Source organism: Condylura cristata, unplaced genomic scaffold (assembly GCF_000260355.1).
Source record: "Condylura cristata isolate star-nosed mole 26May11 unplaced genomic scaffold, ConCri1.0 scaffold00024, whole genome shotgun sequence".
Taxonomy (NCBI): Eukaryota; Metazoa; Chordata; class Mammalia; order Eulipotyphla; family Talpidae; genus Condylura; species Condylura cristata.
The window spans coordinates 22188530-22211896 of NW_004567125.1; the positions used below are offsets into that span (position 1 = coordinate 22188530).

Below are 23367 nucleotides of genomic sequence, written 5' to 3' on the forward strand. Positions count from 1 at the left end.
TTCAAGGGCCTTAAACATAAATGGGTGTTGAACTTTATTGAAAGCCTTTCCGCATCTATTGATATGATATGTGGTTTTTATTCTTCTGTCGGTTGATGTGATGGATTACATTAATTGATTTTCTGATGTTGAACCATCCTTATGCTCCTGGGGTAAAGCCCACTTGGTCGTGTGTATTATTCTTTTAATGTATTGTTGGATTCTGTTGGCTAAGATTTTGTTGAGGATTTTTGCATTGGTGTTCATTAGGGAGATTGGTCTGAAGTTTTCTTTTCTGTGTGTTTTCTTTGTTAGGTTTTGGTATTAATTTGATGTTGGCTTCGTAGAACGTTTGTGGTAGTTTTCCTTCTTTTTCAATTTTTGGATGAGTCTGTGTAGAATAGGCACTAGTTCTTTTCTGAATGTTTGGTAAAGTTCATTTGTAAATCCATCTGGTCCTGGACTTTTATTTTGGGGGAGGGTTTTGATTACTTCTTCTATTTCCTTGCTTGTAGTTGGTCTGTTTAGCTGTTCTATTTCTTCTTTATCTAGCATAAAATGTGATTCTTTATTTAGTTTTATATTAGTTTTAGAAATTTCTTAGAACTTTTGCACAAATATATATAAAAACTGACTTTATTCACATTTCTAGTCCTGTAATTTCAACAAGGTCTAAGGCTTTCTATAGCTTTGTGGGAATTAACGAGACACTTTCCCTCCCCTTTGGCAGAATTTGATTTGAATATATTAAAAAAGCTCTGGCACTAAGCTAAAAAATACCTAGTGGTCAAAAAATTGTGATTGGCTTTTAATATTTATGAGTCTTATTCCATTTTCCTCACTTTAATTTACACTCTAGATAGTATACAACATAGTGTACTGCTTTACCTTATTCTTCTGCTTTGATTACATGATGTTTAAAAAATAATAATAAAGCATGTTCACTCATTTTCTCTTGGTTCCTGAGAATGTGCTCTGACCAAAAGGCAGTTAGCTCTGCCTTTTTCTTTAGCTAGAATTTTATCCCTATTTTCCATTACCTCGTTTATATCTTTTTTTAACCTTCATTCTTTTTATATATTTAAAATTCTCAAACATTCTTTAATGGTTTATTTCTGAAGTTGACTATGAACTACATAAAGACTTACAGTATAAAAGAAAATTCGGGGCCCCTCCCTGGTGGTGCAGCGGGTTAAAGCACTGCACTAAGAAGCTTAAGCCACTTCCGCATGAGTTTGATCCCCGCCTGCCCCGGAGGTGACCACATGGCGTGGCAGACCTCTCCTGACCCGCCCACTGCTCCCCTCAGCAGTGTACTTCGTCGATCTGCGTGTTCTGCTCCCCACTCTGTCTCTGGTGAATCCTCTCACCCTCCGCATCTCTGGCCTGTACCCCAGTTATATATGAATAAATAATTAAATCTTTAAAAAAAGAAAATTTGAATCTCAGTATTGAGAAAACATCCACTGGAACATTAAATTGTTCTAGTCCCAATCTTAAGTACACAGCAATGTTTGTAAAGCTGTAAGAATTCTGACTTGAAAGGCAGATAGTTTTTCCCCAAATACTAACGATCAGTATATTAGGAAGATAAAGTATTAATGAGTCTATAGTTATAATTCAAATTTGTAAAGCCATTGGCCCATTAAATAGTCTGCATTTTTGTAATATCTTTTTTTTTTTAAATATTTACTTATTTATGCATACAAGAACTGGGGGATAGGCCAGAGGTGTGGGGGGGGGGTGAGAGGATTCATCAGAGACAGAGTGGGGAGCAGAACCAGCAGATTGACAAAGAACTGCTGAGGGGAGCAGCAGGTGGGTCAGAAGAGGTCTTTTGTGCCATATGGGTCACCTCCCCAGGTGGGAATCAAACTCCTTGGGCCACCAACGAGGGTCCAATATCATTTTTGTGATAATACTGTTTTCAGGCGATTTTGGTGATCATCAAACTATATGAATATAATGTTGAGAAATTTATTTGAAGAACTCATTTAATCATGTAAAAAGCACACATTCAATTTGAAATAACTTTTATTCGATGCAAAATGTATTTTCTATTGGCAAAACTAGAGTTTTCTCTAATTTCCTGTCAGTGTTTTTATAAATAAAATGCTTATTTGGCTAAGATATTAAAATTATTTTTCCATTGGGAGTTAGAGTGGTCTCAAAGTTTTAAATAATTTTTAAGGCTCTTTAACACATACTCAATTTTGATTTAAAATAAAGCTAGAATTTGTTTTACATTGTGGCAAATATTTACATTTTAGAAAACAAGCTGCTATACTTCCTCAGTACAATTTGTATGCTAACTAGGATACAAATAATCACCTGTAGTATTAAGGAAACATGGACTGGCATTCATAAATCCCCTTTAATAGTTTTGGTAAAATTGATTTTAAGACTCTCTGTAGAAATACATTGTGTAAAGTAATATACATGTGACATTTACATATTTAGAAACTGAATAATGAAGAGTTCTGTGTCATTTAAATTGGAGACTGTCCTTCTTCAGTCAATAGGCTTGATCATCATCTGAACCGCTTTCAAAGAATATGACCCGCCTCTGTATTCAGCCCAAAAAATTCCATCTTGGTGCTTGCTTCTGTAATGGCCTCCTCTGTACCATACTCCATTTAGGTTAGAATGTGCACAGGCATTGTACCACCAGCCTCCTTTGTGAAAGTGGGCACAGTTTCCTTTGAGAAAAAAACATGTGAAAGTAAGTGTTCCTTCTAAGTGTGGCACTATGTAAACAATCAAAAACATCATCAACCTTTGCAACAGTTTGAGTTCTTCTGATTTCAGTCACCGTTATCTTACAGTTTTATTCACTTTTGTTGATTAGATTTCAGTTACTTGAAAGATCACTTGAATTGCCTTTATCTTGCTCTTTGCTTGCTTAACACATGCCTTTAAAAGTGATACAATTTTCTGAAGAGCAAGGTAAATAAAATACAAGCAGTTTTTGTGTATGAGACCGAATGAAAGAGATCGGAAAAAAAGGGATAGAGTTGCAAAACCAAGTTAAGTGGGTTTTGGGACTAGAATTCCCAAAATAGCAAAAGGTAATGTAAAAATAAAACAGTTACCTTCTCAGAGTAACCTTTCTTAGCCATACCATATAAAACAGCGCTCAAACTACTTCATCCACTACTCCTCATCACTTTCTATTTTCTTACTCAGTTTTAGTTTTCTTAGCATTCTTACCTCCTCCTAACAGATCTTTTTGTCTCCTACAGAGTAAGAACAGTAACTTTATTCACTGCTGTGACATGGGCACCTACAGCAGTGCTTGGTATGCAGTAGATATGCAGGTGGTGTTAGTTACAGAATCTAGGCAGTTGAGAGTTTAGTTTTGTTTCCAGATGAGTTAATTTTTGTAGTGTTTCTGACCCAAACTATAGTTAGAACAATAGAACCTTCACACGTGAGTTTGCCTTACAGAGAAAGTCACAAAAGCTGTTCCTTTTGGGTTATATTCTTTTGACTGAATCCGCAATGACCTTTCTGAGAAGGTTTTTAGTGGTATATACTTTAGTAACAACATTCTAGTTAATGTGTAGAAGTGTGAAATCTACAAAGGATCACCATCAGTTTTTTTCTTACTCACCTGCATACATATCTTTATCTCTGTCCAGTGTGGTGAACTGTTTACCATTATGCCACATCATAGAATCCCCTGCATTTCCCTGGTAAGTTCCCAAGCGCAGTCTATAGAATTCACTTTCAGGTTCCAGACGAAAGCTGCTATATTCTGCGTAGACCTTTTTATCACTCCAATCTTCTAATTCAATCAACAGTTTATAATTGTCTTGATTGCTAAGCCTGTAGATATTTTCCAGACCAAGCCAGTATTCTCCATCAATGTTTCCAAAACCTTTCTGTTAACAAAGAACATTGAGTGTATAAATAAGAGTAGAGATGATAAAACTCTTTTGCAGATAAGTTTTACACATTCTGTAACATAAAGATATTGGTTATTTAAGTGGTAATGTGAACTTCAATTTCCCTAAGTCATCTGATCTTTAGAAACCCCACTTAGTCACTTTATTTGCTTTTTTTAAAAATGTGTATGCATACAAGAACTAGGGTACAGGCTATTGGTGCAGGGGGTGAAAGGGGGACAGAATGGGGGGAGCAGAACAGGAAGATTTAATCAGATACAGTGCTGAGGGGAACAGCTGGTGAGACAGAAATCTGCTGCACCATGCGGGTCAGCTCCCTGCCTGGCCTGGGGTGTAGTGGCTGGCAGTAGCTTGATGGTGCTGTGTCTTTAACTCCTGCACCATCAGGAGGCTATTTTTAATTTATTGGTATTTATTTATATAGCTAACTTCAACCCTAATTTGAACTACTCAGTTCCTTGGAAATTTCTTATCGCCCTCATACAAAGAGCCAGACCACCTCCCCTCCCCAATAGTATGTAGCTACTGTCCCCACCATTATCAAGCAAAAAAAAAACTTTCTGCTATTATTGCGATCATTTAATAAACGTCATGGTATCTATTCTAGAACAAACTTTTAGTTCTAAACAAAATTAGTAAATAGAATGAAATAGTAATCTTCAGAGTTAACTATCCCACTTCAGTAGTTATTTGCCTTGCTGGTATGCAACAAAATGGAAGATTTAGAAAACCTCATCTTAACACTAAATGTGTGGGGGTATTTTTGTGTAAGTTTCTTTAACAGTGTACACTATTCAGAATTACAAAACCACACCTCTGTAGATTCATGTTAACACACCACACCCACCACCAAAACACCCATAATCCACCATATTCCTTTGGGCCCTCCTACCTTTTCAAGGTAGTTATGTTGCAGAATTTTTATTTTCTAGTACTTAAAAGTTTACAGAACCTCAGACATAGATTTATATAGATATAAATATATATTATCTTGCTTTACTTGCCATTACAATGTCAACCAGGCGCAAATATTACCATGTTACTTCACAAATTTTGAATGAATAATCATTTGAAAATTTTATCTACCTGGCATTATTAAACTGAAAAGTTATACATTCATAAAATTAGCATGATAAAATTTAGAATTATTATCAAAGACTAGTTGTTTTCCTTTTCTGGTCCTATGTGAACAGAACCAGCGTCTAGTGTCATCAGCTTACTACCTGGTAGCATGATTATCGAAGTAATTAGTCCTAAATGGGCCATTTTTTGAGTGTTGTTTAAATATACTTGATTGTGTGTACAAAAGTGACCATAAAAAAAAAATGACCATCTTAGAAAATTGAATAAGAACTGATCTTTGCAAAACTTCAAATATTTGTATAAATTATCCTGACTACAAGAGGGGACATTTTAAAGTACTTTAAACTTTGATTTTAAAACCAAAAATGAGAATCTTTTTGATAAAATGTAGATAATTAAAAATATGGATTTTTTTTTAAACTGTATGTTAGCTGTTGCATGGAATGGCTGCTATTTCAAGAGTATCTTTGTCCCAACTACTATAAGTCTGAATCACTGATTTACCTTATAATTTTCCCAGTTTCTGAAGAAGTTGACTGAGCCGTCTGTTCTTTTCTGAATAACAGTCCAACCCCCTGGATCCAAACTGTTCTCACACCATAACTGCATTGGTCCATTGATGTTTTCAGGTTTAATCATATAAATTCCACTGACTGAATGCCCAGCGTCTTTTGCATGCTGACAGTCTTTAAATGGTCCTGTAATTAAGATATCATTTATCATCAGGAAATTTAATATGAAAATAGCCATTCTAAAATAGTTTTAAATGAAGAATCTTTACCTTTTTCTTTCTTACTGATACTGTTTTTAGGGGTACATTTTCATACCACATGTGCATCTGTCACTCATCCTCCCTAATACTACTTTTTCTTTATTGTGTTTGCAGTGCTATAAAAGAGAAAGTAAAAGTTACCCTAGTCCTTTTCTCTTCAGCATTATCTTGCTTTGTTTTTCACTGTTCTTGCAAGTCTTTATCCATCTACATACATTTTTTTTTTTTAAAGATTTTATTTTTTTATTTGTGCATACAGAACTGGGATACAGGCCAGAGATGTGGAGGGTGAGAGAATTCACCAGAGACAGAGTGGAGTGCAGAACAGGCAGATCAACGAAATGCACTGCTGAGGGGAGCAGCGGGCGGGTCAGGAGAGGTCTGCCACGCCATGTGGTCACCTCCGGGGCAGGCGGGAATTGAACTCATGAGGAAGCGGCTTTAGATTCTCAGTGCTGTGCTTTAACCCGCTGCGCCACCAGGGAGGGCCCATACATACATTTTTATATTGTTGAAATTAAATAGAAAATTGGAATCTGTCTTTTCACTTTAGCAAGTATTTCCACAGAACTAGTGCCTATTCTAGCAGTCTTTTACATTGATGTATGTTTGCTTATTCCTGGATCACTAGACATTGAGGTTTCATCTGATTTTTATTGTTAGAAATGCTGCACAGAGTGTCTTCATTCTTAATTGGCTTCATTTTTTTTTTTTTTCCTATTTACTTACAAGAATTGCCAAGGGATTTATCTATTGGATCAGGAGGTATGAACACTTCTATAGTGCTTTATGCAGCCCCTTTTAGAGTTTATGCAGTGTGATCCCTGAGATGCTTAGTGAAAGATAGGTAGGTATCCTGGTCAGATAAGTTTATTACTAAATATTAAATTTCCTTTTTTTTTTTTAAATTTGTAGTCTGTATTCATATACTAAAGACTTGAGAAGCACTGAAGTAGTTTAACAAACTTACAGAACCTTTTATTAACAAGACTTATTAATAATATAGTGTAGGAGTGTTACAGATGACAGTTAACTAGTTTAAAGTCATGCATTGCAGAAGATAATAAACCCTAAATTTAACCCATTTTTTTTCTAATTCCAGAGTGCATACTCTTATGTTGCATTTACCCTGTGTTATTTCTTAGTTTTATGAATTCTCTCCACACTTCTGGATCTGAAGATAGTTTATAGTTCAACTGAACATTCTTTAATTTGACCCTTCTCCAGTGTTTGAACCTTTGTTTTTCAATAAGCATGAAAATATATTAAGTAGACCAGAAATATGAATTACCTTAAGGATCTGAAATTTATCAATTCTGACCTGTATAATTTTTAGAAAGTATATGTGATGATAGATTTAGTCATGTGAAATTCATACAAAAAAATAATTGAAATTTTAAGTATGTTATCTTTCCTGTGCCACATATATTTAGGTCCTTTTTTGGCTCTTTTAGGTAGAATTAATCTGATGAAATAGTTACACAATTACATCACTAGAAAAAGTTCTCAGAGAACTGTGAAGTCTTCTTTTTAGATTGCTACATGAAGATCAAAGAATTTTTAGCAGTGTCTTTTAAGTACCATGTAGGCTGTTAGTAATTTTTGATTAGTAAGTGAATCAATTAACTTGCCTTCTCAAATTGAAATTGCAAACCACAAATTTTAAAAATTTGAGAAAGTATCAATTTTTCTAGTTCAGATTTCTGTTTTATTGATACATATCTGTTTCAGGTTTTAAAAAATTATATTATTAACATAATAACCATAAGCACTGTATATACATTGCTTGTTGGAATCTGAGAAATTTGAGACTGAAAGTTAAGAAGCTGGAAAGACAGTGCTCTTCTTGTTGGGTTATATTTTCTCTGGGCATTGGTTTTTTTTACTTAAAGACTTAATTTGATTGTTTTTTATAGTTTTTAATTTTTAAGATTTCCTGTCTCGCATTCTTCATGAACATATTTTCCTTTAAGTGTAATAATGATTTTAAAATCCTTGTTCCTTCTTTCCATAGTTAACTGAGAATTTTATCATGAGTAGATTTTGGGTTTTGTCAAAAGCTAAAACTACTGAGATGATAAGGTTTTTCTTCTTTTGTTTGTTAATATAGTAAATTCTATAAACTGTATTTTTAATGTCATGTATTTCTGGGCTAATCTCAACTTGGTCATGAGGTATCGTTTTTATATACTGCTGGATTTTATGTGCTAAAGTTTTATTAACATTTGTTTTATATTCACAAGGCTACTGGCTAGTCTATACATTCATAAGTAGATTTTTAAACTCAGAAGGACTATGATAAAAATAATTTTTTGAAATTATCAGAATGACAATAAGTTAGATCAAATTTCATTTAAATTAGTGTGAGTTATATTGTCTACTTTCCAGTTACTAAATTTAAACTATAAACAGTTCAGAACCTTTGACATTATTTAACAAAGTGGTCTTCTCTGACTTAGAAGTTTCCTTTTCTCCTGTGTTGCTGGTCTTGAAACATAAATAATAACCTAATAACTTATTAAATAAATAAATACTTATTAATAAATTTAATATGGCTAATCAAACATGAATCTATGTAGTCATTTTTATTGTAGAAAAATCCCCAAATTCTTAAAGTTATGCTCTAAAAGTAATAACTGATATTAGCTGTTAGCATACATCAACTGCAATTACTTCTAACACAAAACATAACTATGCTTAGAAAAAAAAAAATCCCATATAAACCAACATGATCTTTTCTTTTTACTTATATTCTCCTTTTTTTATAGTCACAAATGAGCTTTTTCACATTACAGAAACTTGCATTATAGTCAAGTCGGAAAAGGCTGCATTTCATGGAGGGTGAAATTTATAGAATTTAAATTTCATGTGGGAATGAAATGCAAGGAAAAGTGAAGTGTGACATCCGAGTGGACTCTTAGATTATTTTGTGAAATTCATAGCATATTAGTCATTTACTTACTCATAGAGCCTGTGAGCAAGGACTATAACTTTTAGTTTTATATCCAGATAAGCCTTTTCAAGAAATGTCCTTATTGACTATATCCATCATCTAGAAACTATTTTAGGCTCAAGTGTGTCAGAGAAACAATCTTGGAGGAAAAAAGGAAATGAAGGAAGTGGCAAATAAAAGATAATTCCACTTCAGCATGATGTACTTGGATGGAGTTACACTGGACATACTGAAAACTGTAAGACATAGCTAACCAAGATTTACAGGGAAAAATCAAAGTCTACCAGTATCTGAGCTGAGTTTTGAAGATCAGTTTGAGTGGGGAATATGACCAAGACCCCACATGGTAAAGAGCACTGAGGCCTGAGTAGAGGAAAGCTTGGTGTTAGCTACACATTTAGAGTGAATGTAAGTGACAGAGGGCGGTAGAGCAGAAACTGATTTCTTCACTTGAAAAAAATGTCGCCCTGATAGCTACTTCCAAAGTTAGCCAGGTTTTTTTTTCTACGTTGTCATTTCCAGAATACTCAATATCTGAGGAATGCTGCTGATCTTGTTGTAAAACCTGTTAGTGTATTAACTACTATATTGAAGTACCATGAAGTGGTTTTGTTGCTATAGATATTTCTCTCATTTCAGAAATGTGTTTATGTATATCATCTTCATATTGTTTGTTCTATGTATATAATCTTTGTAAAATGTTTGCTCCACATTCATGAGCATAGCTTTCATAGTTTACATTTTATACTTGAGTGTGTATTACAAGTTTGACTTTCACTAGGTTATTTAAATTGCTTAAAATACTTCAAAACATCAAAGTTACTGAATGTCGACAGAATATATGTAAAATACCATTTATTCTTTATCTGTTATTTAATAAGCTTTTGGATGTTAACAAATTGGGGAGTTCTAGGTTTTTTAAATTCAGCTTTGAATTCATAAGACTTCAATTTATGTGAATTTAAAATTATCTTAGCCTTTAATTTTTAGTGATTTTTTGTCCTTGGATAGCCTCATGTTTATAGTTTTAATGCCTGTTGGACTCAGTTGATTTAGACTTAGGAAAATTTAGTTGAAATTCTTTTCCAGACCATGAGGATAAATGTGTCTACAATCACTTTTTCTTCTTCAACAAATGTAGTAACTATCAGAATTTAATATTTATTTTCTATTTTTAGATAAACAAACCTTTAATTTACCTTAGCCTGTTATATATATGTTGCTGACTTTGGCAGTAATACTTTCTCATTATTATTTGCGTATCTTATTTACTCTCTGTTCTAGAATTAAATTATAAATTGTTCTTACATTAAATATATAACTACTTTCTGTGTACCATAAAAAAATGTTAATAGGATTTTTAAATGAATAGTTGAACAGGACCAGCTTTATTTTTGAGAATATTTCAGATTTAACTTGCTAGTTTGTTTATTGCAAGAAATAAATTGAGATACGATTCAGGAATTTGTTCATGTTGGTTCAAAAGTCTAGACCAGAAAGCAGTTAACTTTTAAAATAGTAATTTTATTGACCCTTTTGTTATATTGAGTAATTTTGAAATAGTCTTCTTTCATTGAAAGATTGGATTCTTACACTTTTTTTATAGGCAGGAAACTGAAATTCTGTTACATTGAATTTGAAGGGTGTATCTCTCTGTCAATTTTGATGTCTTAAAGTTTTTATAGAGCTAACAAATTTCAGCTAATCGATCTTATTCATAGAAAGAAATATGCTACCTTATTTCCCAAGATACAGTTTTCATCTAGAACCCATGCTTTGAACAGAACAGTGGGTTAAAACAGAAAGAAAAGCATAGCAGCCTTGAGTAGCAGCCTCATTGGGAGCCATCTTTAACAAGTCTTTCCTTTTTCTGCAAAATAAAACTTTTTAATTATGTTAAAAAGGGATTCTTTCCTTTTTCTTGTTGAATTTCTCATTTGTTCTCTTTGTCCCTAACCTGTAGGCTTAGTGACAGAAGAAACTATGCAAATAATATAACCAAATTAGAGCTTTTAAGTAAGTGGTGAGCAAGTGAAATCTTTTGAAAGGTAAATTTTTCATTTGTGTGGTTAAGTTAAATATAAGATAAATATATTCAACATCATTTCTGTAGTAGGAAGTTTGAGGCAAGTACTTCCTAAAGTGTTATGTTCTTTCATTTATTAATCTATACTTCTAAATGTGATTAACAACTTGGATTTTTATTTTCGAAATTATTAAAAAGGTACCGGTTTTTCATTACTGACTAGTGTAGTCATATTCCAACAACCCCTTTGCTTAATCTACAGGTTTTTAAAAATATAAATATTCCATTGGAAGCACTAGAAATTAACTGAAAATAAACATACTTATTTTGAAGTATGCTCATACTATTTATGAAGTTTAACTTTTTAGGCTTACCTTTTTTATGTTTGGCAAGACAACACATGTAAGGAAATACACCCCAAAATGTAATAATTAATGATGATCAGACTATATACGAAGCATTTTCACATGCTTCATCTCATTTAATTGTCATAGCAGTCTTTTACAGAAGAAGCAACTGACCCTCCAAACACCTTCCTGAATCCTGATTATCTGATAATCAAATCCATGCTCTGATACTAACAGTGTGAATAAGTTCAACTTCAGTCACTGACAAGAAATAACTTCATAAGATACCATTTGTAAAGAATAATGTTTTCTTTTTAAAAGACTAACCCAAAATGCAGCAGTTAAAAATTTTACTGATGGGAGTTTGCTAGGTGTGTAGTTACATTCCCAGACATTATATTTTTCAAAGTAGAAAGCAGGTAATATTTCTGGACATAAATTTTAAAACTAACAAAGTCACTCCATAATTTGCTGTGATTCTAGTGATTCTAAAGTTTGTTCTTCTGAGGTTCATTTTTTAACAACCATATTAAAATATATATATATATATATATATATATATAATTACTCATCATCAAAACACTTGAAAAATGATAGTAAGGTATATACATAATATAAAATTTACACTGTAACTTAAGTGTACAGTTTGATGGCATTAGTACATTAGCATTATCATGCAACATTGTCTAAAACTTGGTCTTGCAAAAATGGAACTATACCAATTAAATACCCTCTTTTTCCCCTCACCTCCACCACTGACAGCCACCATTATACTTCCAGTCTCTCTTGAATTTTTCCATTCTAGGTACTTCATGTAAATGGAATCATAACATTTTTCACCTTTTGTGACTGACTTGAACATCTTTTTAATAAATACACACTCGTATTTAGAAATCTTACATAGGCTAACCATGTACTTCTACACAGAATACCGTGATATGAAATTCTTGGTGCCACAAACATTGTAAGAACAGTAATAGCCGTCCATCTTGGCCCTTTCTGTGCAGTTACCCAGCAGCTTAGGTGTTTTTCTAATCTGCCATAAAAATAATGCGATCAAATATTTTAGCAATTATAAGGAAAATAGCAGGTCTGTTGCTTATAACTTATATTTGATAAGGTTCACAAAATAGTAGAACTGAAAGGGATATTGGAATCCACCCGAACCTTTATTGTACAAATGAGAAAACAGACAGGCAAAAGAACTTTCCCACAGTTTATCACAGCAGTAATAGAAATAAGTTTCCTTGCTTTTGCATACTTTCCTTATTAGTATACCCATGATATTCTTATGGTGTAATTAATTATGTCATTGAATTTCAGAGACCAACGTCTATAGAATAACATAAGTAAAAAGTTAATGTTTACTTACAACAACAAATGAGTAATAACAGAAAAATTATACCTTCCCTTAGCTTTTATATCAAGGATTGGATTGTTAGGGTTATGGAGATATAATGTTGTTTCATTAAAACAAAAGTGTGTTTAGTGGCTCTTGTGATGTACTAAAATTCTAATAGGGTTTTCTTGCCCTGCATCTCCACGCATAGTAAAACTGAAGCCAATACAGCTCGTTCTGTATTTTTTTTTAGTGTGCCAGTGAATTGATATATGGATAATCATTTCTTCTAGAATTAGTGGTACCATCCACTTAAGATTCAACGTCCGCAGAAAATAATTCCATGACAGTCATCTCTAAACTTGCATAATTGTGTACACCATCAGTTAGGGAAAAATTCCACACACTTCCATTGTGTTTATATCTAAAGTATATATACAGACTTCTGCACTGATAAATTATTACATTTAAAGCTTAAAAACTTAAAAATCTGACTGTAGAACTGAGGCAGCCAGAGGGGCTATAGGGAGACCACCAGTAGACAGCGATGGTGGACTCTGGGTGCTTTGGCGGATGTGGTGTTCTAACATAGCTGAAGGATGTGATCCTATACCTCTAAAAAAAACATTGTAAACGGATGTTACTTTGATTTTAAAAAAATGAACTCCTATAAAAAAAAAATAGGCAAAAGATATGAACAGGGAGTTTAAACAGGCACAAAGTTTACTCAAAATATACATTCTTTAAAAAGATAATCAAAAAAATTTTTTTTCTAGACCAAGTAGGTCATTTGTATACATGCATCTTGCCTTTGGAAATCAGAAGGTGTGCAGATATTAATGATAACGATAGTCTTTTTTTCCTAATTTAGTGGTACAATAACCTGTTGCTCCTTAGAGTTAGCATAGTAAATTAAAATAAGAGTCATAACAATCTAATGTATTAAATACTTTCATGGAGGTCTTTGGGAAACTACTTTAAGAAACTTACAATACTTTTTTAGAATGTGCAAATGAGACACAGTATTTACTAGGAAGGCACTTTATTTAAATGTGTTTGTAAGTTCTGTGTGTAAAGATAAAGATACCTGATCATTTATAGGGAATATAAAAATAGTGTGTGTGTGTTACAGAAAACAAAGACATTCATGGAAAAGAGCAATTACTTCAAGCCCGAGGGAGTCAGTATGAGCTTAAGGAGGAGTTTATTTTTATTTTATCTGTTTTTTTTTATTTAATACATTTCCCAGTTTGAGGCTTATATATTTAAAAGAGAAAAGCATGAAACATTTAGGAGACAGTGAAGTGGATTCATTTTTTTGAAGCAGATGGCTTTTGTGAAGGAAACTATTAGAAGGAGAACTAAACAGTAGGCTTGGTTATTTTGAGGTTATATTCTCATGCAAGCTTAGCAGAATTGTACTTTTTATGTTTAAAATGGGGAAATGCTGAGCAGAATTGTGATGTGATAAAAGTGGTAGATTACGAAGGTGAGTCTTTTGGCAATGTAAAACATAATATCTTGATGGAGACTGAAAATGAAGTTAGGGAAGCCAATTGGCAAAATATTTAGCAAATCTTAGTAAGAATTAACATTCTAGTACCAAGCACTGTCCTAAACATTCAAGTGTTTAAAAAGTAAATTCTATTATTCCTATTTTGCAGATGAACATACTGAAACCCCCCTCACCCAAAGGTGGAAACCCTGAAAGTCTCTGTCCTCTTAAATGCTGCTATAAGATGTATTCATCCTTATATAATTTGTATACATCCTTCTATAATTTGTATCCATCCAGTATTCTGGCTCTGAATATAAATAAGGAATATGTCTATGAGTGACTGAAAGGGAAATGAATAGAGCTTATTTGACTATGTGTGCATATATAAAGCAGGAGGAAGTGAAGCTGAGCTGAATGAATGCAGAAACTGTGTCATATAAGTCAAAATATAAAGAAATCAAAATCAATTGACCCATCAGTTTTCTTGCAGAAGTATACCCAGGATATATTCATAGAAAAAGGAAAAGAAGAGCAAATTTGTATTTTGTAAAGTCACAACAGTATTCATTACCATGTTTATGGAGAGAGGAGAAGGAGTTTTGAGACTTATCAACCTAAGTGTTACCTATATTTCTGAGTATTTCAGTGCCCAGTAAAGCTTTTTACAAAGTTCACTGGGTATTCCTAGGTTTTCTTCAGTAAATATGTATTGCTTTTGTAATCCTGATTTACTTGTTTCTAAAAGGAGAATGCTAGTTTGGTGAAAAAATTATTTTAGGCTAATTAGTAACAACTTATTCATTCATAGTCATTCATTCATTTCTGAACTATCTATTGTAGTGCCTGCAGTATTTTTAGTGCAACATTCCATACCTAAAACTGGCTAAATGTTTGAGAGAGAATAGTGAAAAGCTATTTTCTTCCAGGAGCATTCAGTCTACCGAGGAGTCTGCCATGTTACCACTTAACTTCGATGTAATATTATATATGAAACTTGTTCAAAGAGTTGCCAGCAGCTTGGGGGAAGAATCATCTAGATATGATTGTGCAAATCTGGGGAGATATTTAAGATATCATTTGAGTGCAGCCTTGATTTCAATAGAGGGAGCAGCAGCATGGGCAGTGTAGAATATCCAGATGCAAACACCTAGCTTTGGTCAGAATCAGGAAGGGAGAGTTCACCACAGGAATCATTTGTACCTTGAGGGTATGTGAGATCTCAAAACAGATTATTTTGAGGAAAACATTTTTAGACCATAGGAAAAGAAATGATATATCATAATATGGAAGCACAGGAGGGTGGAGGTGTGTGGATTGCCAGTAGTGTTCTGGGTGCTGAGAGATACGAGCACTTCTGATGTGTTTCTTTCTTATCTTTGTGTTCTATTTATAGCAAGTACAGTTTTATATCCTGCCTTTTCTTTTCACTCAGTGAATGAGTTATGCTTTATTTACCTTTTTATTTATTTATTTATTTTTTAACTTTTGGGCATTTGATTTTTCCTCATTACTCTAAAGAAACAAACCAACTTGTAAAGAATTCAGGAGTCTGATCCTCAGCCAGGGAGATGACCCACATAGCACAGCAGACCTCTTCTGTCTCACCCACTGCTCCCTTCCGCAGTATATCTCAGTCAGTCCACATGTTCTGCTCCCCTCTCTGTCTCTGGTGAATCCTCTCATCCTCCACACCTCTGGCCTATACCCCAGTTCTCATATGCATAAGTAAATAAATCTTAAAAAAAAAAGAATTCAGGGCCTTCCCTGATGGCGCAGTGAGTTAAAGCACAGGACTATGAAGCCATCAACAGAAGTTGGATCCCCAGATAGGGGAGTGACCCACATGGCATGGCAGACCTCTCCTGACCTGCCTGCTGCCCCCCTCAGCAGTATATTCCAGTCTTCTTCCTATCTATTGTGCTTCCTACTCTGTCTCTGGTGAATCCTCTCACCCCCTGCACCTCTGGTCTGTAGCCCAGTTCTGTAATGCATAAATAATATTTTTTTTAAAAGAAGAATTCAAGAGTAGAATTACTTATAAAAAAATGGATAGGGATGTAAATAAATGTAAGATACTCATAAAGTTAGCAGTGAGCTTATTAAATTGAAACAAAGATGTGCTCTTTGTGTTCTTGATCAAGTGAGTGATACAGAATGAATAGAAGGGGGAAGGAATGCAACTGAGAAACCAAAGCAGGGATATCAGTATCAATGTGAGTTTTTGTTGTTTTTCCTTTTCAATTGTAGTGAAAATGTATTTATGCTTATGTGGTTAGAAGGGACAAACTTTAAGTTTGTTTAAGCCTTGAAAAAAAGGCTGAGACTGAGGACAAGAAGACAGTGGGTTTTGTACAGACATTTTCAAGATGGGGGAACCTAGGACATAAGAGCAGATTTAATCACAAAATAGCAGTGGATGATGCATATGCTGAGAGTGAAAGTAAGATGGAGGTATGTAATGACCTTATGGAGAGTGAAAACAGATTTTTTTTAAACCCCTTTTGGAAGTGATGCAAGATACATAAACGCATTGCTGGGTAGAAGTGGAGACCTGGCTGGAGGCCTGTGGGTTGGAGAGCAGCACTCTCGAAGTCAGGGGTGGAGTGTGAACTCATTCCTGTCTCAGTGCTACTTAGTTTGTAAGCATTTGTATGAAAGACCACTTTCTACACAAGTAATAACTATATTTACAAATTTTTAGACTCTTAAAACTGGAAGATATATTTAAGTTCAATACTTGATTAATCAAAAAATGAAAAATAGAAATGGTAATGTTCATGTATAATTATGTCATCAAAATGGAGATTTAGCAATTATGTGCAGTGTTTCATAAGCCATAAAATATATAAATATATTCCCCCATACTTCCCTTTTTTTTTTTTTTTTTATAGCAGAATCTATAACTCACCTTCATTGATGAAAGTTACTGGTGGTATCTTGAAAGGGCTTTTGGTGGCAGAAGTTCCCAGATCAGGTGGCGGCATTAAATCTCTGGGGTAACTGGGATCCCTCTGTATCTCATTACCTCCCAGCAGACCAGGGCTGTACTGATGGCTGCTGGGGACATGTTGTGGCACTACCTGAACAAGGGGCGGAGACACATGGGGGTCTTGCCGGGAGAATATCCTCAAGCACTGTTCTTCTAACACGGTGATCATCACAGACTGGTTATTGACAAGCTCTGTCAAAGAAGCATATTTCACCTCTAGTTCTCTATACTTCGTTGCCATCTTCAGCATTTCTGTGGTGACATTAAGGATTTTATTTTCCAACTGGGAAAGTTCAAGTGAATTATCCCTCTTACGGATAATCTCATGTAATAGCTGCATGTAGAGTTGAGTGACACGAGAGTTCATGTTACGGCTTTCTTTTCTCAGCAGCTTCACCTCGTTCACGATGTTCCCGTCTACATCCACCACTAGTTGCAGGACATCTATCTCCCGCTTTTGCCTGGAGAGCACATCCTTCAGGTTTTCAAGGTCCATCCTAGTGATCATGTCTTTAATGGCACCTGCATCCTGCCCTTTAGTGTTGACACAAATTGGCCCTGTTATTTTTTGTTCAGGTACCAGGAATGTATAAGAACATTTCTTTGTTTCCTCTTTACCATCTATGCCACGAGGATATCTTCTCTGGGCTATTTTTTTAATTTTGATCTGGCCGCCTTGACAATATTCAGTGCCCATGAGTAGGAAGAACAGCACGGTTAGGGTCCAGATAAAGGCCTTCATTTTGAAGTGAGGTTGAATGATGTCTTTTAAAAAATGGACCGATGAAGGGAAAAAGTAAGAAGAATACACATTACAAAGTCAGTAATAACGAATAATATCTAAGGGAAAAGCTGAATACTTACTTGATTAATAAATTGGATCAGAATTAACATTGTTAATTTCCTCAATTCAGTGTTACAGAACCTCACTTTCTTTAAAATTAGATTTCAGAGTATAGTGCTCCCAAATTCCACCTTGCAGTAACGTTTTTTGCTACCAATGTTACTAAGCAAATTTTGGTGAGTCTTCACTACATGCAAAGGTATACAGTTAGTTGCTTCTGAGGCTTTGGAGAACTTGCTAAACTTTTCTTTCTTTTAAAAAGCTTGCTTACTGGGCCTTCCCTGGTGGCTCAACGGGTTAGGACACAGCACTGCAAGCTGGCCGCAGCTGCTTCAGTGCAGGTTTTATCCCCAGCTCCAGAGGTGATCCACATGGCGTGGCAGACTTCTCCTGGCCCGCCCGCTGCTCCCCTCAGCAGTGTACTTCGTCGATCTGCCTGTTCTGCTCCCCACTCTGTCTCTGGTGAAGCCTCACCATCCCTGCACCTCTGGCTTGTACCCCAGTTTTGTATGAATGAATAAACTCTTTTTTAAAAAAAAGTTTGCTTACCATTTTAAGACTCTGAAAATCGTACCCGATGGTAGACAAATGTAAAACCAGAAAGTTTTAGCATGTTTTTTTGGTCTTGTAGTATGCTGTAGGGGTTGGTGACAAATTATCTTGGGTAATTGGGTTTGGTAACCCATGATCCTGTATAAGGTCTGAACTCACATGCAATTCAGCAGGCTCATTCTTTCACCAGATTTTCTACTGAACTGTATTTTAGTAAAATGTTAATAATTTTCTATAACATTAACAAGGAAAGAAACTCTGTAGCTGACTGAGAGTGTTAAGAGTTGGAAAGTATCTTAGAGACCATCTCATTCAGGAACCTCTTTGCACCCCATGAGTGCCTTGAGGACCAAGGCCACACATGTAGGTAATAGTAGAGCCAGGTTTGAAGTTCAGGTTTCTTGGCTCTGCGGTGTTTGCAGCAGTGACACAGGCTAAAATGTGTACAGAAAAGTGTTTAGTTTTTGCTGTGACAGATGAAAAATAGTTGTTCTATTTGTAAAATATCTATAAAAACAACCACAAGAAACAGTTCAAAAAGGCAAACCATCTTACTTTCTCTTTAGTTAGCCCCCAAAAAGGTAGTAGGTGGGTAAGACAGAGAACCACTCATTCCATCAAGTTCATCAGCAAGCCCACTTTCCCATTCTTCTAAACTTGATTCCTCTTGAGGTGTTATTCTTGAATGACAGCAAGACACTAACACAGAACTTTGCTGTCCTGTTTTCTCCCCAAGTACTTATTTTTGATTGGAGAAACCAAGCTCCAAGATAATTATGCTTGCTATTAATAATTGCAGTACAATAACAATAGGTCATACTTATTGGGTACTTCTTAAGTACCAGGCACTGTTTAAAGTCTTTTATGTGCATTAACCCATTTTCTTCTCACACAACCCTCTGAGGGCAGATTATTGCTAGCACCATTTTCAGAGGAAGAAACTGGCTTCCAAAAGTTCCGTGTATGTAGTGCTATACCATTTTGCAAAGGAATAAAATCCTAGAAAAGTTAAAACATTCAAATGGCATTCAAGTCTGCTTGTAACTTTTCTAGACCTATGATTTTTTATCCTAAAGATGTCAGAACTACAGAGGAGTCCTGACTTTGTCTTTCATAGGCTTTTCCTGGTTCGTGACCCTTTGCATTGGACCATTTACTTAATTATGTAAAAGTATTTGTGGATCATTTTTGTTAGGATCTATTTCAATCATTTTTACAATCCAAACATTTCTGCTGAATTTCCTTGCCCGTCACATGATAGTTATTTGTCAAAGTTGTGAGTCTGAACCCTCCCCAAAATAAAGAACTCTGGACTCTCATTACTGCTTTTTAACACTATCTCCTCTTGATTATTTTTTAATGTATGGCATTTAGATATGGTTTACTTTAAAAACCAAAGGCAATAAAATAGCCACCAACCACCTCATAAATGTACAGCACTTCTAATTAACTAGTTCTAAGATCCACTAATTTCACTTGAGTGGTAGAATAGAATATTTATTGTGAAAAAAGCTACCACTACAAGGAAAATAAAGTGTCGTGAAACTTTCAAAACACAGAATTCTGTGAACAGTACTCTGATTGAACAGCATGTATTCCCACCAAACAGCTTTTTAAAACAACTAATAGCATGTAATCCAAGACTTATTCTGACTTTGCATCAGTATTGTCATAGAACAGCAAAAATGTCAAAATACTGATCTAAATTAGTAATAGTTTTCTTTTAGTGTGTGCTTTATGGGTTCCTGTATAATTAAATAATAAGATTAAATCACTGTCTGCCATTAGAGAATTTAGTATTTCAAGGACATAACTTTTATTTTTAAATAAATACATTTTTCTTCTTAACGAAAGCTGACTTCACTATCACCTAAAGGAGCCACATTTCTTAAGTAGTAGACTGGATACGTCATGAGTAAAGAACTGGTTTTAAAAATACACTCACTGTTACATTTTCTGAAAACATTCTCTTATTTAATATTTTCCCACATATGTTCAGTTTTAAAAGTGAAAGATCCATAAATCTGTGTTACCTCATAAAATCTTTCTGTATATATTAAGACTTTCCTAGGTCTCAAGAGAATGTTATAAATTAGTTACAGCATACTAAAGTTTAAATCTGTGTCTTTGATTGGTTGGTTTTAGAAGGAAAAAAAAATCTTCCATACTTTGGGTTAATTTTATTGGTATTATTTCTCTTCAGAGTTGCTACATTGCCAGCTAGGAGAAAGACGAAATAAAGGTCATGATTTACTTCCTTTTAGGTAGTAAACACATAGGGGCAATGAACCTAAATTTATGAAGCACTGACGATTACCTTAGGTACAGAATTGCTAGTTTGTGAATTCCTTCTGGGAAGAGACTTGAGAATAATTTCATCTCCTGAAGATATTTAAGAAATGAATAGTCTGTGTGATTTAAGTTTCAGATTGAATGCTTGCTACTTTATTGAAAACTGAGGCGTAATGAGGATCTGAATTTATCACAGTAAACACAGCAGAAATGACAGTAGATCAAATCCAGTGTTACTTAGTTGTTTTATTAAAATTTTTTATAAAAGTTGGGTTCAATAGAGAGGCCAGACTGAGAATTTTGAATGTTTAAATCTTAGCTTTACTATAACTTGCATATTGAAGACTTTTACCATTGATGTCTTTAATTTTTAAAAGGACAGAGGATCTCTAAATCTTAACAAATTTAAATGTCTTTGATGTTAAAGCTTATTTTTGGTAACTAGTAATTTTTACTACTTCAATCGTAATAAAATAAAGCCCTCAGAATAAAGAAACCACTTGTGTATAATTACTCCAATTATTTCTACCTAAATTATTATAAATTTTGATCTTCCAATCTTGTATTTAATTGTCTTTTCTGGATTCTTAATTTTTATTGTTTAAACTGTCTACTTATTTAATATTTCTGTTACATTTTACTTTTCTTCCACAATACTTAATCTTAAGATTTTGTTTTTTGTTTTTTGTTTTTTTTCATATATCAGTAACTTTGCTTTTCCAAGTAATTCCAGCTATAGCAGTTTTAATTTCTATCACCCAAAAAGTTTTTCAGATTTACATGTAAACTTAAATATTTAAAAGTTGAGTTGCAAGAAAAAATACTATAGATTTTATCTTAAGTCTGTTCATTACTATAATTGAGGTGTTGCTGAAAAGCCTTTTAGTTATTATTATTTTTTAAATCTTCTTACCCTGCTTTGTAGCTGTGCTGTAAGGTATATAACAATATGTGTAACTCTTCAGCACACATACTGTAGCTACAAGAAGAGAAATTTAGCCTGTTTGCCATTTTCTTTAGTTTCTGGTTTAACCACTGTACTCTAAACCTTATATTTAATCTATTACATAATAATAATTTCACTAAAGGACCTGTTTTCTGAAACCCACTATTACACATCAGTCTGTAAACATACAAACTAAATATCATTACATTGGACCTCATGTAATTCTAAGATTGAAAGTATGTAGGTAACAGCCTTCATAAAAAGATACAAAACAAAACCTCTTTCAGATGAAATTTAGTATTAAGAGCTTTTGAAATTGCTACAAATGTAAAATAATTATACATTTCAACATATGTAGAAGTTGTAAATAAAGATAAAAGAAATATTAAAATACCTTTTTTCATCTGTTGATGAAGGAAACCCAGAAACTTGTTGCTGTTATTCTTGCTTTCAAAGATCAGTGTAGACATTTGTTCATCTGTGACTTGAATGGCAGTTGCATTTTTGTCTTGGACGGTTGAATCCAAGCTGTGTTAAGGAAGTTCTTTTTCTTCTTACAGTACTAATCAATTGAATTTGACAAGCCACCTATGTAATTTTAAGTAGCAGAGTCGTCGGTCTACTCTGTGGGTTGTCTTTAATCCAGCAGAGAAAGCATTGTGGCTTTGCTCTGTCAGCCACATGGAGACGCTGGGTAACCAGCTGCAGCTGGCCAGATTGTATACACAGGACCCTAAATAGTGATTCCCTCTCTCAGTATATTCAAGTTCAGCCCACATATTACGTCACCGAAAAATTTGCTGGAGCCTGGGGTGGGGGGGGTGGAAATCGCCTCCTTAGGATTTCCTCTCTGTGGCATGAAATAGGGGCGGGGGTGGTGGGAGCAGCAGGAGGCTGCCTAGCTGGAAACAAGGAGAGACTGTGTGCAGGTTGCAGGAAGGGCACCATCTGGAAACACACTATCATAGTTCAGCAAGCAATTACAAAGCAAACATTGGCTCCGCTGACCAGATCTTTTAAGTTAAAGACTGAAGGATTACTACTTATTTGCACTTAGAAGGAGTTGCAGGCTGATAAGTTTGATTTTTGTCAGAAAGAATAGGAGCTAATGTCAGGAAGCAACACCTAAACAATATAATACCCTTTAAGAATTTTTAAGCACTTTTACTAAGTTGCCCTTTCAGGAGGCTTTAGTGTTGTGATATACTAGATCTTATTGTGTAGCCTCTTAAAATTGTATTTAAAAAAAAAGTGGAAATCTGTGTATGGAATTCTTTCAGAGGTTGAATACCTTTTAAACTTCACTGGTGTTAACATAACACTTCCTATAGCATGACCACTTTTGTTTGAAAAAGGTCAGTCTTGTTAGTTAATGTGTGTAATTTTTTAATGAGAATATAGTTTTTTAATTTAGGCATATGTATTGATTAGAATGCATAAAGTGAACTGGTAACTATTTTGGAACTTTCTTAAACTGAAGTAACATTGATTCACAGTGTTTAGGGGAACAGGTTCACACTCTACAAATGTCAAACCATCCCCCCATCAAGTGCACCACGCAGTCCACTGTAGAACACAGGGCTCTTCCCCTCTGTTTCTCACCTCACCTCCCCTCCCCTTCCCCACCAACCTAGGACTTGTTTTGGTTTAGTTTTATCTGTTCCTTTATTTCTTAGTATTCTATATGTGAGTTAAATCTCAGGTATGTGCCTTTCTCCTTCTGATTTATGTCCTTTATTATAATCCCATCCAGTTCCATCCATGTTGCAAATGGCAAGAGTGAATGTCTTTCTCTCTGGTTTTTTTTTTTTTTAATTGCTGAGAGCATTCTACTCTGTA

General features: G+C 34.3%; 2 protein-coding genes across 6 annotated transcripts in view; one reads left to right on the top strand and one right to left on the bottom strand.

Annotated features, from left to right (window-relative positions):
- The window catches only part of RALGPS2 (Ral GEF with PH domain and SH3 binding motif 2), a 128785-nt gene that overhangs the window by 69013 nt on the left and 36405 nt on the right, over positions 1-23367 (top strand). The window lies entirely within an intron of this gene.
- ANGPTL1 (angiopoietin-like 1) lies at positions 1996-22211 on the bottom strand. Its single transcript, XM_004688514.2, has 5 exons — positions 21923-22211; positions 16814-17659; positions 5475-5668; positions 3593-3863; positions 1996-2678 (listed from the first exon to the last, which is right to left on the bottom strand). The coding sequence occupies exons 1-5, from the start codon at positions 21996-21998 to the stop codon at positions 2491-2493; spliced, it is 1575 nt and encodes a 524-aa protein (XP_004688571.1). The 5' UTR covers positions 21999-22211; the 3' UTR covers positions 1996-2490.

Bases quoted from the DNA above. Each gene is read 5' to 3' on its own strand.
- ANGPTL1 (XM_004688514.2), bottom strand. From the start codon at position 21,998: ATGTCTACACTGATCTTTGAAAGCAAGAATAACAGCAACAAGTTTCTG. The intron at 5,669-16,813 runs GTGAGTTATAGA...TCTTAATTACAG, and splicing joins AGTAACTTTCATCAATGAAG to GACCATTTAAAGACTGTCAG. The intron at 2,679-3,592 runs GTGAGTAAGAAA...TTTTTCTCAAAG, and splicing joins AGATAAAGATATGTATGCAG to GAAACTGTGCCCACTTTCAC.